Here is a 19,623-nt window from a genome sequence, read left to right as displayed (position 1 = left end):
CTTCTTTCTGATCTTATCAAATCCAAACTGTGAGCTTCCTAGAGTTTAGGCCTATGTCTTATATATCATATGTAATCAATATTAGATGAATAAGAATAAATGGACTTTGAAAATTAAAGGGGAAGGAAAAAGAATGCAGAGAGGGATAAGTCAATAAGAGACTAAAGGAACTTACACTTCAGCTAGAATCTAATTCATACACAAAATGAAAACTAGAATATTTAAAATGTGATACACATTGTAAGTAAATTCAAATTATATATACTATTAGCTGAGTGCACATGTACAGCTTATATATGGAGTAAATGACTGGGCCAAGTGTGACAGAATTCATCGGAAAGTACCTCCTCAGAGAGAAAAGGCTTTAAGTGGGCTTTATTAAGAAGGTTTTAACTGGCAAGATAAGGATATACAAGATATTAAGTGGGAGAAAGTAGAAAATACCAAGAAATGAAGGCTGAAAACATATAGCAGGAAGAAAGGTAATTTACTTGAACGTAATTGAGAAAAAAATCTTTAGGAATAAGAAAACACAATATCAGTAAGGGAGGAAAGAAAATGTTAAAGAACCTTAAAAAAAAAAGCATGGGGATTAAAACTGGAATATAACACAATTCAAACTAAGGTACAGCAACTTCTTGAATGACTTGATGAAAAGTGTTTGATGAAAATTATTCTAAAAGTACTGTGCACCATGGAATAAAGTAGGGAAGAGGCAGAGAGGCCAGTTTTACTGTTGTAATCATCTCAGCAAGAACTGATGAGGATGGCAACTATAGATGTAAAAAGATCTAAGAGATGTGATGGTGAAAGAATCAGTGGAACATTGCTGATGAATTAGATGGGGGAGGAGGGAGAGAAGCATGAAAAGGAAAGTACTAAAGGGGTGTTTTAAAGGTTTTAAGTCCAGGAACTCCAAGACCAGAGATAAATTTTAAAAAGAAAGTAAAAGGATGATGGAAGAGAGAAGATCTGGATAGAAAGAATTTTAACTAAAAGGAAATAGGCATTTGCATCAAATGCAATTAAAGCCTACAAAAGGTTAACTGAGAAGAAAAACAAATCAACGAACAAAAATAGCTAGAAAAACATTACTTGCAACATATGAGAATTCTAATGATTCAGGAGAGTAAATACCTTAGAAACAGAAGTAGAGGCCAACTAATAGTAAAATGATAAGGTGTGCCTTCATCTGTGGAACCAGTCACCTAAGCACTTTACAAATATTGCCTCATATGCCCACAACAATCCTGTGATATGGGTACAATTATTTATCTCCAATTTATAGAAAGAAAAATGGATACATACAGCAAGGTTCATGCAAAGTTACACAGTAAGTTGTGTGGAAGTCAGATTTACACCTAGGTAGTCTCAAGTCCATGTTCTCAATCAGCTCAATATTCTAGGATTAATTAAAAGACTCTGAGAAGAATGATGACATTAAAAAAAAAAAGAAAAAAAAGGTGAGAAATTACTTTGTGAGGGTAAAGGTTCATGAGATGGTTGATATATCAAAGCAGATATATTGAAAAAAAAACCTTGCTTAATAGATTTAGAAAACAAGGGTAAGGGAGAACTTATCGACCAAAGGGGGGTGGGAGTAGGGACCAGGGGAAGGATTGCCTTAAGAGTTGGTATATAAAAATATAGAAATTTAAGGGGCACCTGGGTGGCTCAGTCAGTTGAGCATCCGACTTCAGCTCAGAAGGTTTTGAGCCCCACATCAGGCTCTGTGCTGACAGCTCAGAGCCTGGAGCCTGCTTCAGATTCTGGGTCTCTGTCTCTCTCTCTGCCCTTTACCCACTCACACCGTCTCTCTGTCTTTCTCTCAAAGGTAGACATTAAAAAAAATTTTTTTAAATATATAAAAGTTAAAAAAAATGAATGGATGATATACCATAAAAGACTAGATGATTTGGGGTATAATACTAACCATTAAGTAGAACATCTAGAAAAACAGCCACGATTAACCAAAACACACCCCATGGCACAATTTAGTGGCATAAGCAGTTATAGAGGATGGATATGGATATTTAAAATAAGGCAGGCACATATCAGGGAGGAAACATTTCAAGTTGTATAGACATTTAACATTACTAAGTATTCTACCATAAAACCAAGCACATAGTAAGTTCTCAGTAGGTTTTATGTTATGTCTGTGCATTTTCCAAAAGTTCCAAAGGCCATCTTATTAGAAGTACCTGGCATTTACGAAGGACACATTCCTGGGCCCAACTAAAATTTTTTAAATCTGGGGGTGGAGCTCAGAAAACAAAAATCTTAATATATTTTCCAGGCAATTATTTTTCAAAAAGTTGAGATGTACTGTCTTCCTGTGTTGTCTAAGTATTAGAACTCTAGGACTCGCCAACTGTTTATCTTCGATGGCTTATATAATCTGACACAGATCTTCTAAATTCTTTCATTGCCTATGCTTGACTTATTCTAAAATCCCAGTCTTGGTTTGGTTAACACAATCAAGACTTTAGCTTTGGAGTTTTTAGCTCTTAAATCCATACCAACTCCAATACTGACACAGGGAGAAGAAAGCTCTAGTTCCTTTGCCTGACATCATGGATCCTCTGTTAAATATAACATATGTTGTTGACTAGACACTGGATTGACCCAGTATGTCAATTCTTACGTTGTCAGATCTGTAGTGAAGAAAATAAAATGCTCACTACTACAGACTCACCATATGAATGCCTATTTATTGCCTTTAGAGTAAGGGGACCCAAATGTTCCATCTTTGTTACTAACTTTTGCTAGAAAGTTTAATGGGTATTAATTTAACACAAAAGCTTGTCAGGAATGAAAGACGTTTTCATCTTTCATGAAATGAAAATGGTTGTCACCATATAGACCATATCTACAGCAGTGTTCCTGTTTCTGAAAAAGTGAGTTCTTTTAAGATGTCTCTTGACCTCAATGATGGGGCAAATGACAGCCAACAAGCTGTTTACTTGATAAGAGGCAGAACTGAAAAAAGAGCCTCTTTAGTCAACAGGGGACCCACCTTGACAGCAGCAACTAGGATCCTGAAAGAATAGCTTCATGTACTTTCAAACTTTAGCAGATCTGTGATTCAAACTGTTAAGATGGAACAGCCATGTCTAGTGTTACCTCTGGTTCTGTCCTTAATCCTATCTAGTTCCATAGTTCTACTTTGTCATCTTTCTGGTTTGCCTGAGGTGAAGAACATAAAAAGCTAACACTAAATTACACTGAGACTTTTGCCATTTCCTGCAAATTATTTGATCTTTGAAGAAAAGGATTAAATCCAACTAATCTTTATATCCCACAGAGTACCTAAACATGCGCTGCTATACTTGACATGTTTAACTGAATGCCCTGTTCAACCTCTACAAGAGAATCCTCCTCATGCAGAGCACCAAAAGCATTAGCCTTGTATAAAAAGGTGACTTCCCCTTGTGTCCTATCCCCAAGGTCATGAAATACAAATTGACATCTAACTCATGGTCATGCAATACATTCAGATTTCTCTCTAGCCACTTGAACTAAATAAAAGAAGCACAGTCACCACTAAGAAGTAAGCTTTAGTCAAAAGAAAAGAACAGTTCAAGTCAGCACCACTGGCAAACCAAATCCACCTGTAAGTCAAAGTCATGGAGAAACAAACTGTGGAAAAAATACAGCAAGGCAAATAGAAGTGGAAAGGAGAAGTAACAAAAGGTTGATGAAGCAGACAAAAAAAGAGAAGGCAAGACAAGAAACCATACATCCACAGAATGAGAGGCAGATAGACTAGCTTCTCAGATTCCTGACAGATTTCCCTTTTGCATAACCCCAAACAGCTGGATCCCTATAACAACCTCTCTCTAAAGCCAAAAGAATCCCTGATTAAAATACTATTTTTTTTTAGATTATACACCGAGATAAATAAAAAGCTGGCAACAGATAAATCCAAAGAGGAAAAAAAAATTGCACCAGGAAGTGAAATTTCAGTATAGCCAAAAAGTTTTCTAAATACGAACCTGACTTATGAGAAAGTACCACCAATACTTGCCATGTTCTTGTCAATGAAACAAATTAGAATTTAATTGATGTTTTCAAAGGAAATTATCATTGTGCACAAAAAACTGTCTCAAACTCAGAGGAGAAAAAGCCCACAATGATATATCTTTTTTGGTAACATGTTTGAAAATCTTTTGTTAGCCTGTTTAAAGCAGATCTTTGTTATCTGATGTCTATGATAATTAGTAGTATATTAAATTAATAGCCTCATCTTTAAAGACAGGTTTCTTAATTTACACAACTGATAAAGAGAAGGCAAAGGTCAGTCCTGTAACCAGCCTTTAACCTGATAGTCCTTTCTTGTACCTAGACTAACAATAGTATCTGGAACCCTTTTTTTCCTCTACAGATCCTTTCTCTGGAAATAATCTTTGAACTGACTTTCTCTGAAGAGCGTTCCCTTAGAACAAATCCAAAATAAAACTACCACATGAGCTCACAATCAATTAATCTGGCAAGTTTGTTTTAACACTGTTAAAGACCAAACTAACATCAGAATAATTATAATTTGGTTATCTTATACAGATTCTAGCATACTTCCAGTCTGGCAAGAAATATATCACTTAAGCCTTGAATTCATTTAAAACTTGCACTTTACCAAAAATGTCAAGGTTACTAACTTTTACTAACAAGTTTAATGGGTATTAATATTATAAATCCTCAATTAAGTAAAGCTTGCCAATTTTTAAATTCTCACAAGAAAGTCTCATTGGAATTTTCCATAAGAAATTTCAAGATGTGCCAAAAGAATTTCTGAACTACTACAAAAGGCAAAAGAGTGAAATTACTGATTCAATAATTGGTTAATTGGTGTCCTTCTCCTTAGTTATATTTGACAAAACAAAATTTATGACTAAGAGGGTGCTTACTCAATCTTTATAACAACAGAATAGTTCTTGAATAGTATCTGATTGTGGTGGTGGTTATAGAATCCACACATAATAAAATGGCACAGAACTATAAACATACACTGTACCAATATCAATTTCCCAATTTTAATACTGCACTAAAGTTACATAAGATGTAACCATTAGGGGAAACTGGGTGAAAGGTATAGGGCCCTTTCTACTATTTTTGCAACGTCCTGTGAATCTACAATTATTTCAAAATGAATAATAATTCAAAATAAATGAATAAGCAAACAACGTATTACTTTAATTAGTAACAAAAATACCATATATATTTTTTTAAATTGACCTAAATAGCCTATTTAGCTGACCAGAAAGTAGAGACCTAATCTTTTATACATACAAACTTACATTGTCAATAACATAGTGAACTCACTTAATTGACATGCTGTCAATTAAGACATTCTATTTCAGAAAATGGAACTTAAAATGGGAAGTAACCAATAACTTGTACTCTTGTAAATAATTCCTTGTTTTAGGGAAGACAAGGTTGGATGATGGCTGTGTTGCATTGAAATAAAAGTAATAGATTTATTTTTAAATTATTATACTTTACTAAAAGAAAAATACTTTTTTGAAGGCAAAAAACTAAAAAATATTTTTATTTAACCTTTAGACCTACCACCTTTGGAGGAAAATGAAAGTTTATTGGAAAAGAGGATACAGAATTTCAAATAAATAACATCATGCCATCTTTTCAGAGAGGTCTTCCTCAGACAACAGAGTGTACAGCAAATATTCTTGTCCTGAATGGTTCTAAACAGCTACTATGTAAAACTAAACATAGGCTATCTTTGACTCCAGAAAATGGATTTTCAACAAAATAAAGATAATATTCAGAACAGCTACTTTCAAGTTCTCCACGATGAACAATTATGTTCCATGAATGTATATGCCCAGCAAATGACTGCAAACTACAGTCATAATTTAGCCTCCTACAAAAATTACATTTTATCTGGACTGGTACCTTAGCTATCATCTTGCTGCCTCTATACCATAGTTGTGGGTAACATTTATCCTTGTCTCAATTTGGTAAAAACAGAACATTCTTTCTCCTCGAGAGGAATGAGACACAAATATAAATTGCCATATATGTGTATCATCTACCACTTTGGAAAATCAACTGAAGCAGTAGAAATAAACTAGCCACCCAACCTCAAGTATAAATATTAGTATGTAAATAAAACAGATGTTTGTCAAAGAAGCTTCCAAATCCCATAATGCAACTACTCAATTGTCTCTATAGCCATGTTAAAAAAAAACAACAAAACTGAAATAGAGTAAGAATTTGGATGTGTGGGGAAAAAAGTGAAAGAAACTATACAGATTTAAAGGGCTTTCATGAAGTTAGGTAAGAAGATGAATAGGTTGGATTAGCAAGGGGGAAACTATGTTAGAAACATAAAAATGTATTAAGGCAAAAAAAATAAACTTTGAATTGTCTGAAATAGGCAATAATCTAATACTGCCTTTTATTTAGAGAGGAAAAAACAGAAGCCAAAGCAACAGAATATACTATCATTCTTTATACAGCAATAGGTTTTAAAGTTCACAATTAATTCCTTACTTTTGAAGACATTACTAACAATTGCAACCCTTACAGACTAATAATGTACCCAACCCTCCTTATCTATGCTAAAGAGTGCCTGTTTGGCCTACCAGTAGTTTGGCATGGCAAAGGCATAGGGTCTGGAGTTGATAATGATAAAATACAAGGCAGGAACCAGAACACAAAATACATGGAATAACGTGATAATAATAATAGTTAACATTTATGATATGCCTGAAGTATTCTAGGGACTTAACAGCATTCTAAGGGCTCATGATAATCCTATAAAGTGCGAACTGTTTATCCGCATTCTACAGATGAGGAAAATGAGGAACAGACAGATTAAATGACTTACCCAAAGTCACATAGCCAGTAATGAGCAAAGCCAGGACTGGGACACAGGTGGAATGACAGTTTAGATTTATTTGAAAGGCTGGGGAGCCACTGAAGGATTACAGGCAAAGTTACGGCTAACAATCAAATTCACATTTTGTTTTAGCAAGATCACTCAGTAGGAGTGAAAAATGACTAAGAAAAAATAGTGAAAGCAGTAAGATTAGTTAAGAGACTGATGTGGCAAGACAGAAATGATAAAGGCCTGAATTGAGGGAATAGCATATAATGAAGTGAACTGATAGATACAAAGGATATAAAATCAACTTGATTCTATGATTGGATGTGGAGAATCAGAATAACTCAAGTCTTGACTGACTAGGCCCCACCCTACAGCTTCACATTTTAATCACACCACTACTTTATCAAAATCTTAAAGCAGATAAATTTAGTCTCGGGTCATCTTCATTTCAGCAATAGCCACAGCATTTGACTTTCCCCTTTCTGAAAACTGTAACTATATACATTAAAATGACTGCCCCTTGGCAACACCATACTAATTGTTTAATATGTATGCAGTAAAGAGAGCTATTAAATGTTTTTGATAAACCACACACAATCACTGAACACAAAATAGAGAAGCTACTGAGAATATGTGCAATTTAGTAAACATTCTTATCTAACTGGCATTCTAAGTTGTAAAAAAACCTAAATGCCATCTGAATAAATTAGATTCATCTGATCATTTATAAGGAAGGGTCTATAGACACCTATTGTAAGATTCAAAAAAACTAAAATAACTCATAACTTCGAAGCTAAATATAGTTTTTTCTCCTTTGAAAAATGAAAAAGCAAAAATAAAAACTGCTATCCTTACTTATACCCCAAGTCAAGGATCTGTAAAGTACTGCATCAGAATTATAATAACTACTGGAAAAACTTACTGTAAGTTCAACCTTATTACCATTGTAAGGGTAAAACTATGCTAGAGCCAAAGACTTCCAGTAACTAAATGCTCTTGGAAAGTGTCCAAGACATGTTATAATAAATTTCCAACTTGTTTCATCTAAGATCAAGAAAAGCAAGTTATCTAAAGCACTGGATTAAGTTTAAACAGTCTCCAACTAGAAGTTATACCTCAAATAATCAGAAAAATCTTTAGTTATGTTGGGCCCTAAGACCTGTAAGAGTCAGGTGGGGAGACAGCTGCACGTAGGAATCTAAGTCACCTAGTAATTAATACTATTTTGAGAAAAATTTCAATACCAATAGCTTCCATTTTGAGAGAAACAGATTTTGGCAGAATCTGTTAAAATAATGCTTTATAATGATGGTGAAAATCTCCATAGTTCCTATCATGTGGACAGCATATGGTGGTAGTTACTCCGGTTTCTAGTTTGAGCCACTGTTTAGCCTCCTGTTATCTATGGTTCAGATTCCTTTTTTACAGGCTGTATGTCTCACAAATATACACCAATTTCATATATAAACAAACATAATGGTGCTTTATGTGAGTGCATATGTAAATATAGCTATATGACACTCTAGACAAGCTGTGATTTCCACTCATAACAATTTTTTTTATAAATTAAAGTTCTACTAAATTGAGAAGCAAAACCCAGCAGTTAAAGAGAAAAATCCAGCCAAAAAGCAAAGGGAGCTACAAAATTAACTCTGGAAGCCAAAAAAACTAAATAAAGCAGGTTCTCAAAACAAACAAATTCAACACATTTTCACTGAGCACTTTCTAGTTTACCTATAAATGTTCACATTTTTAAAAGGCTGAGTGGTACACCAACTTTCATTTATGAAAAATGACACCCTAGGGTAAATTTCTAATTTCCAAGAGAAATACTTCAAGTTTAAAGATCTGCAGACAAAAATAATAGATGCAAGAGCTGCAAAGAAATGAACCAAAAAAGCAAACATGGTTTTACAAGAAACACGGAAGCTGTCTGCAACATTTAAAAGTGGATGGACTGAAAATAGCATACAAAAGACCCCAAATGAACAAACTTAGTATAAGTATCCCCAATGTGTTCAACATCTACTGAAACAAGCAATGCCATTTCAACACGTTCCACAAAAACAGCCATAAACTTGTTACCTCTATTTTTTAAAAATGATTAACTTATGAGATTTGTTGCAATATATTTTATAATTTACCAGTACTATTAGTGATGCTTCAACTATGGATTTGTGCTAAGAAGAGTGAAATCTGTTCATACACCAGTGAAAATGAAGCCTCACCAAAGACATTCAACATAAAGCTGACCCCTAAAGGCTCCCTGATGCACATTTGCAACCACAGTATTCATGATATGCAATACACTAAACTAGCAACAGATTGGTTAAAAACAGTTTGGATTCTCAACTTCCCATAATACAGGCAACATTTTTAGAAGCAATCATATTCAAATAAATGTGTCTTTCACAGTTACGGGATGAAATTTTAAGCTGGACAGGCACCAATGCCCTGATTTTCTACTTTTTTCATAAACCATATGACTTCCACACGCTGACAGTGTTTTATGTTTTAACCTGCAGTAAAGGCTTTACATCATTTTAATGCTCAGTGCTTAAAATGCAACAGAATCACCTCCACTAAATGCAAGGAATAGGTTTGGTTTACCTTTAGTGATTTCAACCAGACTACTAGTCAGAAAAAGTTTAATGAAAGCTTTTCCAGTAAGTAACTTTGCATTTCCACGGAAGAAAACAAAAAGAAAATCTGAGGTAGGGAAGGTGGAAGATAATATTTTACCAACTCTTAAACATTTGAGTTTTTTATTTCTAAAATAAGTACTGAACATCTAAAAACTACATCTAAAAGGATATCTTTCAGCAAATGTATACTCTATTATATAATTATACAGGATTTTCCTCCAGTTTTGGCAAAGTAATATTTCAGGTTAAGATAGAAGATTAAAACAAAAAATTGTGGAAATCCTAGTCTGTAACAAATCAAAGGTTCAGCCTTGTATCAACATAGCCTAAATTTGAGATTTAAAAAACACAAGTTTTTTTTCTATTCAGGTCAATCTAAATATACATACTACCTCATATTTATAGTCAGCTTATCTGTGTGAATGATCAACTGCAGAAATTTCAAATCTAAGGTTATAAGACATACCAGAAAACCACATATTATATCTATGTGACTTTTCAGTTTTTATGGAATCTGAGGTCCTTTACTCTTAGGTTCAAGAATTGATCAATTTGTAGCCAAATATGTAAATGCTTTGAAGTCTCAACAGTTAAAAGAGCAATTATGCCAATTCCTTTAGTCATGTAAAGGTCCATTACACACACACACACACACACACACACACACACACACACAACTGTCACAGAAGTATTAGTGAAAATTTTCAATTTTGGACTGAAAAAACTACAAAATATACGGTCTTAAATTCTCCTGGTGTAATGTTATTAAATATTAAAGACTGTGAGAAAAAAAGATGTTGCAATCCTCTTGCCTTTATAACTCTACTTTAAACTTGAGAAAAAAATCAGAATTCAAATATTCCAATTCACCTAGCTCTAACAACTTAGTTGTGCAATTTTAAAATCAGTTTAATGCAAAGCACTTCAATCCTGATGTGACAATTACCTGTGGCATAAATGCAAAATAAAAACAAATGCAAGTCCTCTTCATCTAATGATGCATTTTATAGCAAAACCACAAAAAGCACAATCATATTAGCACAAACTAAATAAACAGGCACAAGAGGCATCATGTCCATCCAGGAAAAGAAATGTAGCATGCCAAGAAAGAAAGAAAGGACTGAAACAACGAAGAAGGGAAGGAAGAAGGGAAGACAGAGGTTTCTATACCTGAAGGATCCGAGAGAAATGAACTAGTCACATCATTCTATCCTATTAGATACATAAGGGTTTCTTAAAGCTTCAGGGTAAAAAGCAGCAATCACTTTACACCATTCAACTTTACACAGTATAGTATCTTTCATGTCAACTGCCTTCCATCCTTCACTCACCCAATGCTTCCTCACTCTTCCATACGAGCTTTCAGACAAATCCGAAACAGAACAGGGTGGGGTAGAAGAAAAATACAAGCAGCGCTTTTCTGCTACTCCCCCCGCCCCCAAATAATTTCCAACAGTTTTCCTACTACGAAAATAAGTCTCCCTATCTTAAGATACACAACAGTCATTCTATGTCCTTAGTAGACACACAGAGACGCATACACATGTCAGCACTCCAGACCCCCACAGCACGCCCCCGAACCTTAAGTAATGTTTATTTCATTTAACGTGAAGACGACAAGATACATCTACCTACTGTTTCGGGGTGAGGGTGGGTGGAGGACTCCTTTCAGAGTAGCCCCAATAGTGTAACCAAAACACGGTTCCGGAATAAAATATTAAGAACACTTTTCCTTTCCCACCTATCTATGGACTTAAGGATGCAAAAATCCATCTCCAAACCACCTCATTTCTAAAATTCTTCAGCCCGGAGTTTGGGGTGGAGATTTGTCCAGGGGAGGGGGCGGAGGCGGGGAGAAGTGTGAGCCGGCAATGGGACACAAACGAGTTGCTAACCCCAGCTACCCCGCACCACGTCGCCAGCCCAGAGGTCCAGGACTCGGGACCTCACGCACGCTTCTCTGCCCAGGCCCAGTTAAAAGCTATGACTCCAGCTATCTAACTTCGTATCTACAGACATTTATTCGTTACTAACACATCACACAAGTACACGTCACAGTTTAAAACACACTTATAAACCCCAAACAAATCCACACACCTCAAATTCACCTCGCAGTTTCCCAAACTCCAAACAGGAGACCCCACCTCCAGGATTCAAACCTTCCGCCCACAGTGGAGGAAACCAGGAGAAAAGAGTTGGGGAGCAGCCGACGCCTTTCAATTATCGCCCCCCACAAATTGCCCCACCCCACACCCTGCGTTCGGGTTACCCACTCGGAAGCCCCGTTTCCTCCCTCTTCTCAATCGGGCCGCTTAAGAGACCCATCCCCAGCCCACTCACTTTCTCCCCAAAACCCCTCAAAAAAACAAAAAAAGTGAAGAGAAAGAAGTGAGGAAAGAGACTTGAGGTAGTCCGGCTTCAAAACCGCTCGACTCACCTCAGAATCCTTGCTGAGTTCTCTCCGCCCGGCACAGCCCCCTCCCCAACGTCCCAGTACGAAAGGCTGAGGCAGGGAGGAGGGGAAAGCGGGAGGGGGAGGGGTGTCTTCCGCGTGGGGCGCCAGTCGGGAGGGGACTGGGGAGGGGTTGAGGCCGGCACAGGAAGAGGAGAAGGGGGAGGGGAGGCCCCTATCTCCCAGTCTCCCCCTGAAAACCTCCCTTGTCTCAATCACATCAGACTGACTGTCTTTGTCTGGCTGACAACCGCCATATTGATATCAACAGCCCCGCTCCCACCTGCTGCAGCCAGGCGGCCCTGGGAGTTGTAGTTCCTGCCTCCCTTGAGTAAAAGCTCGGAACTTGGCATCCAGAGGCCCCAGGGAACTACAGATCCCGGCAAGTCCCGCGCCCATCTGCCTTCCCACAGGGAGGAGGGGAAAGGGGCGGCCAGAGCCATGGGGACTACACATCCCAGAATACCATGGGTCCCAGGCCGGGCTAGGAGGCATGATATCATGCTGGGGTGCAGAGGGAGGATGAATTGGCGGCGGGGATGAATTTGAGCTGACCGAGGGAGGTGTTGGAGAGGAATGGGACGAAAAAGAAAGATGACCACAGTTCCCATGATGCACGGAGAGAGGACTACATTTCCCATCATGCCCCGGGAAGGGGGCGTAGAGAAAAAGGACTGCATGTCCCGCGATGCTCTCGGCGGGCTAGTGGCAGAGATTGAACCGGAAGACGCTTTCTGCGTTTGAGAAGTGGAGTGTCTGGTACTGAGCAACCAAAAGTCCAATATGAAACTGGTGAGTCTCCGCTCCTAGGTCAGAGGGCAAAGGTGATGCCATATCCTTTTGGACTTCGTCGTTTCCACTTTGGGAAGGGAAGTAGACAGTGGGGTGGACCAAGGAAAACTGCTGTGTTAAGGAGGTTTGAATCTTATTCCCTCCACTCTTCACCCCCAGCTACCCGGAGATCTTATCCATCCATTGGCGGGTCCCTTTGGTTAAAGACGTTCACTCTGTCGCATTCCTTCTACAAACTAAAGTTGGGCTTTACGAGCCAGGGTGGTTTTGTTTCTCAGCTGCCACGTGAGTGTTGTAATAGGTTAACTTCTTTCATGCTGCTTACACTTGATTAGCGTTTTTCCCACCGTTCACGTGGCTTTGGTTAGATATGAGTAGAGTAGAAAATACTGAGCAGAGGGTAATCACTTATTAAATTTTGTGTTATAGACTTTTAACTGCCCTAGGAATTCAGAGAGGGACAAAGTCAGGGTGTGATCTTGGAAGATTTGAGTCTTCAATCCTGTAACAGTGGACTGAGAGGAAGTATTAAGGCATTCCAACCTAGGGACTGCATGAGCCAAGGTTAGAGGGAACATGCCGGTATATCTGGAGAAGTCTTTGTATCACAAAACCCAAATACTTGGCATACAGAAAAGCTTCCAAGACCTTTATTTTGGGCCATTTTACTCGTATTGTGTAATCTACCTAGTTTATTCTACCTGTATGGAATTAATAGCATAATTCGGTGTGAGATACTGTTTCTCAACCTTTTAAAATTCCTGTTCCTGCAGCCAAGTATTGTCAAGCTTTACTTTCTGTGATTTTTATACAAAAACAAAAGGTTTGTTTTCCTATTTGAACATACTTTCCAAAGCATGTGTGCCCGTATGCGCGCACCCACGCACACATACTATAGACATATACTCTGTGAAGTGTCAGTTGTTTTCTGAAAAGAAGTCACAGAAAGTATTAAAGTAGATTTAACTTCAAAACTGCTTCCATTTCAAGCTGTTTATGTAAGGAGAAGGGTACAGATCAGTAAATCTTGACTGTTAATTTGTTCCTGGGTCAGCGTGTAAAACACATAAGAATGCAGAATTGAAGGTCACTGCCTTGCCCTAAAGAAGTATGTAATTTAATGAAGAAGACAGAGAAGAGGCAAAATTATAATGCATTATGATCATGGTAAAAGAAGAGCGTGCTCAGGGTTTGGGGAATTGAAAGGATAATGGGGTGGGAGAGAGGAGGGAGATAGACAAGACTCAAACTGATAGGAAAAATGAGTAGGCCTTCCATGAAGAGGGCTCTGGTTACAGGTACAAAGAAATTGCACTTAAGTGGTTGGAACACAGACCATGTTCCTCAATAAAGGATAAATCACATTTGGTGTGCTTACTGAGAAGGCATGCAAATGTGAAACAATTTTTTCCATAAAAACTCATTTGAGTATCGGAGAGCCAAGTTTACATAAACTTTGGTTTGCTCATAATATCCTCCTGCTTAATTTATTTACAAATGTGAAAACATGGGAAAAAAGTAACTTATTTTTTCCTTTAAGAACCAAAATACTCCTGGGGCAAAAATAAATAAAGATTAAAAAATTTTTTTAATGTTTTTTAATGTAATTTTTTAATCTTTGAGAGAGACAGAGTGTGAGCAGGGAAGGGCCAGAGGAAGAGGGAGACACAGAATCCCAAGCATGCTCCAGGCTCCAGACTCTGAGCTGTCAGCACAGAGCCGGACTCGGGGCTCTAACTCGCGAACCGCTAGATCATGACCGGAACCGAAGTCAGATGCCCAACCCACTAAGCCACCCAGGCGCCCCTAAAAAAATTATTTTGGTTAACCAAAATGTGCCTCAAAGGAAGAGAAAGTGTTCTATCTATAGTCCCTCCCGCTTTACTTTCAATCCATGTGTTACATATTAAAACTCATTTGGTGGTTAGATGATCTTTAATGTGGAATTACTGTCAACATAGCAAAGTGGTTTCAAAACCATTGACACTCACTAAGACTTCTTTTGTGGGTCATGCCTCCCATAAAGTTGAAATAAATCATCTGATGGCCTAAAATTTTTAACTTTGTGCACTGCTTCAGGAATAATGTGGTAATAAATCATGTTTTACATTTATATCATGAAACAGAAATATATTTTATTGAGCACATCCATGTTTTTGAGATTATGACTTCCCAAAATACCCTCCCCATGCACAATCTAACCATATCTTGTTGATTCTCCATCTGTTCTTGAACAAGTCTGTTTCTCTCCAGTCCCACTAATACTGCTTTTGTACTGGCTCTTTTCACTTGACACTTGGAATTCAACAATACCTTCTAACTGATCTCCCTGCATTCAATCTTTATTTTTCTTTTATCTTCTTCAAATGTTTATTTTTGAGAGAGAGAGAGAGACAGAGAGACAGACAGAGATTCCCAAGCAGGCTCCACACTGTCAGCGCAGTGGCTGACACTCAAACCCACAAACCCTGAGATCATGACCTGAGCTGAAATCAAGAGTTGGACGCTTAACCAATTGAGCCACCCACGTGCCCAGTCCCTGCATTCAATCTTAACTCCATCCAGTCTGTTCTTTACTCTGCATCCCAGAAGTTATTTTAAATTGCAGAGTTCCATGGGGCGCCTGGGTGGCTCAGTCGGTTGGGTGTCCGACTTCAGCTTAGGTCACGATCTTGTGGTTCGTGAGTTCGAGCCCCGCGTCAGGCTCTGGGCTGATGGCTCAGAGCCTGGAGCCTGCTTCTGATTCTGTGTCTCCCTCTCTCTCTGCCCCTCCCCCGTTCATGCTCTGTGTCTCTCTGTCTCAAAAATAAATAAACGTTAAAAAAAATTTTTTTTTTTTTTTTTAAATTGCAGAGTTCCATAAAACCCCTCAGTAGCTTCCTCTGCCCTTAGGATAGGGTCTTATAATTCTTAATTTGGCTTACTTGGTCCTGCAAAATATGACCCTGCCTACCTTTTCAGGCTTCTGTCTAGCCCTCATCTCCCTTGCTGTCTGGTTTCAATTGTATTGCACATCTTCCAGGTCCTTCAGCTCACCATTGTCTCTGGGACTTTAAATGTGTTGCATCACCTACAACACTTTTTTGCTTGCCCACTTTCTTCATATAGGTCAGGTCTTGGTTGAGCACTTCTTCAAGGATTCCTTGAAGTGGGCACCCCTGTTATATCCTTCCATGGCACATGTTCTTTTTGTGGCAGTTGTTGGTTTTATGTCTGTTCTCCCTCATATATTCCCATGGCCTGACACATAGTATGATGCCACTGAATAGTAGTTGGATAATTTCTGAAAGATTGTCAAGATCTGTGACTGTTGATAAGAAAAGATTAAGGAGTGTTTAAGCAGCAATTTGCTGTGTGCTGGGCACTTGCTATTTGGTGTCCCACTTACTCCTTTGATCTAGGTGATAGTATTCCTATTTTACAGATAAAAAGTCTGAGCCTCAGGGAAGTGAAGTGGCTCAAAGTTACACAGATGAAAATGTGGTAGAACCAAGATTCCTTCCTCAAGAGTCTGTTGTCTAATGAAAGCAGGGATTCCAGCACCTTTCACAATGCGTGGCATATGTTAGGTGATCTCTTGATAAAAGGAAGCCAGAGTGCGTTTTAAGCTTATTTATTTTGAGAGAGCACGCGAGCAAGTGATAGGAAGAGAGAATCCCTGCACTAACAGCACAGAGCCTGACGTGGGGCTCGATCTTAACAGCTGTGAGATCATGACCTGAGCCAAAATCAAGAGTCTGATGCTTAACGTACTGAGCCACCCAGGTGCCCCTGAAGGCTGTTTTTAAAATTAGCTTTAAATGTGATTAAGTTAAGATCTTTGAAAAAGATTACGGGTAAAGAAATCAAAGTTGGGAAACTTCCTTGATAATATAAAGGACTCCATATCAGATCATACCAATGAGGTTGCATGCTCAGGTTAGTTTTTATACTGCTCAGTTTAGCCTCTGTAATACCATTTATAGTTCTCTTAACTTTACACATCACTCTCGGTGGCTTTTCACACACCCGAGGGAAGACCATGGATATCATTATGAAGTAATCCTTGGATATCTCCTCCCTAGAGAAATACTAACTCAAAAGGATCTTAATGACTGTCTACAATATCATGCAGTATTCAGGTGGCTTTATTTAACGAAAAAATTTTATTGGCACCTTCAGTTAACCAGAATCATTTTTAAAAAACTGGAAAATTGGAAGTGTATCCTCTAAATCAGGATATTTTACAGCATGTTCTGTTATTAGTATTAACGCCATAATTAGCTATGCCCCGATGGCCAATTCAGCAAAGGATAGAAACTGGAATTCATCACGTTCCTTAACAAGAACCTTGTGGAACAAAAAAATACTGAATACGTTGACAAATTGAGTTTGGAACATCATATCCAGGAATTTAGTCATTCAAATAGATGAAGATTAAAGTGAATGAATAAAAGAAGCAGTGGGCAAGAATGCAGCATGTGTCATACTTTTTTTTTTTTAACATTTATTTATTTTTGAGACAGAGGCAGAGCATGAATGGGGGAGGGTCAGAAAGAGGGAGACACAGAATCTGAAACAGGCTCCAGGCTCTGAGCTGTCAGCACAAAGCCCGACGCGGGGCTCGAACTCACAGACTGCGAGATCGCGACCCGAGCCGAAGTCGGCCGCTTAACCGACTGAGCCACCCAGGCACCCCTGTCATACTTTCTATAGATAGTTCCAGACATGGAGAGAATCTTCTAGTTTATTAAGTCAACAAAGATTTATTATGCAACCACAGTATACTGGCATTCAAAGTTTTAATACTTTCTATTTTAATTTTTACGTTTGACCCCAAAGATTGATGACAGGGAATTATTGGGATTTTGCTGAGGCACAAATTTGAATGTGACTTTAAGATTAGTGATAATCCTTAGTGAATGAATGAGCCTGATTACCTCAGAGTCCGTGGCTTTCTGTAGTTATTGTTGCTGTCTTGTTAAAGTTCTGAAAGGAAGGTTACTTATTTATTTTAAAAAATTTTTTAATGTTTGTTTATTTTTGAGACAGAGACAGAGCATGAACGGGGGAGGGTCAGAGAGAGAGGGAGACACAGAATCTGAAGTAGGCTTCAGGCTCTGAGCTGTCAGCACAGAGCCCGACGCGGGGCTCAAACTCACAGACCGTGAGATCATGACCTGAGCCAAAGTCAGAAGCTCAACCAACTGAGACACCCAGGCGCCCCTGAAAGGAAGGTTATTTAAATGCTTGTTATGCTATACTTTTTTAATTTGATGGAGGAAATTGTATGCTATAGTTGTATTTACAAATTAAAAAATTCAAGAAGGCCAGGAGATGTTCTTCAGTGATCTATTCTTTATACAAAGTACTATTTCATTTGGGGGAAGGCTCAAACTTTTCACTCACCATTTCTCCTAGGAAAACAGATGGAGCAGAGAAATAGATTCATGGACTGTTCCCTGTGGAGGACAGATAAAATACCAACTGGAATTGTAGATGATCTACAAGATCTTTACTTGAAAGGGGCAAATTCTACCACAAAGTCAATGTAACAAATTATTAGGATGGGTGTGGTTAATCCTTACTTGGATCTGAGAGTGATATTTTATTTCTCCAGTTTACAGAATTGCAGAATCCTTTAGGCTTCTTAGAACTTGGGTGAAGAATAGAAAATCTCTTGCTATAAATTACCAACATTCACAACTTTACCAGTGTTTATTAATTCACCTATTTCAGACTGATTGTTAAAATGTCAACCTGATTTCACGCTTTTCTATTTCTTTTTGCTGGTTGATTAGAGTGCCCTCGTGTGTCTTTTTGATGTAATATCATTTTGAGCTTCAGAAAGGTCATGTTTTATCACCACCTTGGTATTTGGTATGATAGGTGTTTTTCCTTTCTTTCCTCAAACTGAAAAGCAATGTGTAACATAAGGCCAAGTCACATACTTTGTTCAGCAGTGCTGTGAAATAAAAACAGATATTTTACTTTGGGACATTTCAAAGTCATAATTATTACTGTGAATAAATCTTTTATACTTAATGCAAAAAAAAAAAGTGTACCAATCATAGATTTTTTTCAGCAATGATAGTTGAAAATAATGGTTGAATTGAAATAGTTATATTGGCTCTCAATGTAAGCATGACATCATTAGTGTTGCATATAACTGCAGTTGTACATCTGTTTTGTGACTGGTTTGCTTTGAGCACTCAAATCCTGCTACCATTGTCTCTGATGATCAGTAGAGTGTACTTGGCAGACAAAGGCCAGGAGTGTAGCATGGCCTGAAAATCAGTAAAATACAGTATTCCAAATGGAAAATTTGCTCCTGGCGTGCTAAATACCAACTGAGGTCCAGGCACAAACTACCCCTCAGATCTCCATTATGATTCATTTATTCATTCAACAAATATTCCTGAACACCTTCCTCCTCTGTGCTAGGCATTGCTCAAGGTACTGGGTATATTGCAGTGAACAAAACAGATTTACTCCCTGCCTTTATGAAAAGTAATGTCTAGTGGGCTTACTGGTGCAATTCAAACAATATTACGGTGAACTTCCTGATGTGGAGATGTCATTGGGCACTGGCTCAAGCATTTTTTTAATGTAATGGCCAAACAATGCATTTAATTGTACCCAAGAAAATTCCTTCTTAAAATTTTAACAATTATGGCCAACTTGCCTGCTAGTTTACCATTGTACCAGTAGCGTATGAGAATGCATTTCCTCCCCCTTGCCAACAATGCCATCTGTTTCTTTACTCTTACTATGTGTCTTCCTAATGCAACTTCCTTTCATCAGTCCACACACCCTCTTGTCTCTTAGACTTCAGCCATATTTAGTAAAACGTCCTTACAGTAGTGATGTATGGATGTGGGAAAATGTACCGGAAAGGGGAACACGTT

At 37.9% G+C, this 19,623-nt stretch overlaps 2 protein-coding genes across 13 annotated transcripts in view; one reads left to right on the top strand and one right to left on the bottom strand.

Annotated features, from left to right (window-relative positions):
- HMBOX1 (homeobox containing 1) overlaps nt 1-12,268 on the bottom strand; it is a 188,158-nt gene extending 175,890 nt beyond the window's left edge. For 4 of the 10 annotated variants that reach the window (XR_007151415.1, XR_007151416.1, XR_007151417.1 and 1 more), the window contains exon 1: nt 11,930-12,267. The gene's annotated coding sequence lies outside the window, so the exon portion shown is untranslated. Of the gene's footprint in view, nt 1-11,929 lie in introns of all 10 variants that reach the window. The other 6 variants (XM_047854899.1, XM_047854900.1, XM_047854901.1 and 3 more) reach the window with 3 other exon arrangements.
- Nucleotides 12,269-12,601: 333 nt separating this feature from the next.
- Nucleotides 12,602-19,623, top strand: part of INTS9 (integrator complex subunit 9) — a 101,217-nt gene continuing 94,195 nt past the window's right edge. For 2 of the 3 annotated variants that reach the window (XM_047854898.1, XM_047854897.1), the window contains exon 1: nt 12,607-12,736. In XM_047854898.1, coding sequence (XP_047710854.1) covers nt 12,728-12,736 — 9 coding nt within the window. In that variant the 5' untranslated portion in view covers nt 12,607-12,727. Of the gene's footprint in view, nt 12,737-19,623 lie in introns of all 3 variants that reach the window. The other variant, XR_007151414.1, reaches the window with a different exon arrangement.

The sequence above is a fragment of the Prionailurus viverrinus genome, chromosome B1 (assembly GCF_022837055.1).
Source record: "Prionailurus viverrinus isolate Anna chromosome B1, UM_Priviv_1.0, whole genome shotgun sequence".
Lineage (NCBI taxonomy): Eukaryota > Metazoa > Chordata > Mammalia > Carnivora > Felidae > Prionailurus > Prionailurus viverrinus.
Note: the sequence above shows the minus strand (reverse complement) of the source record. Positions and strands in the feature narration are given on the sequence as shown.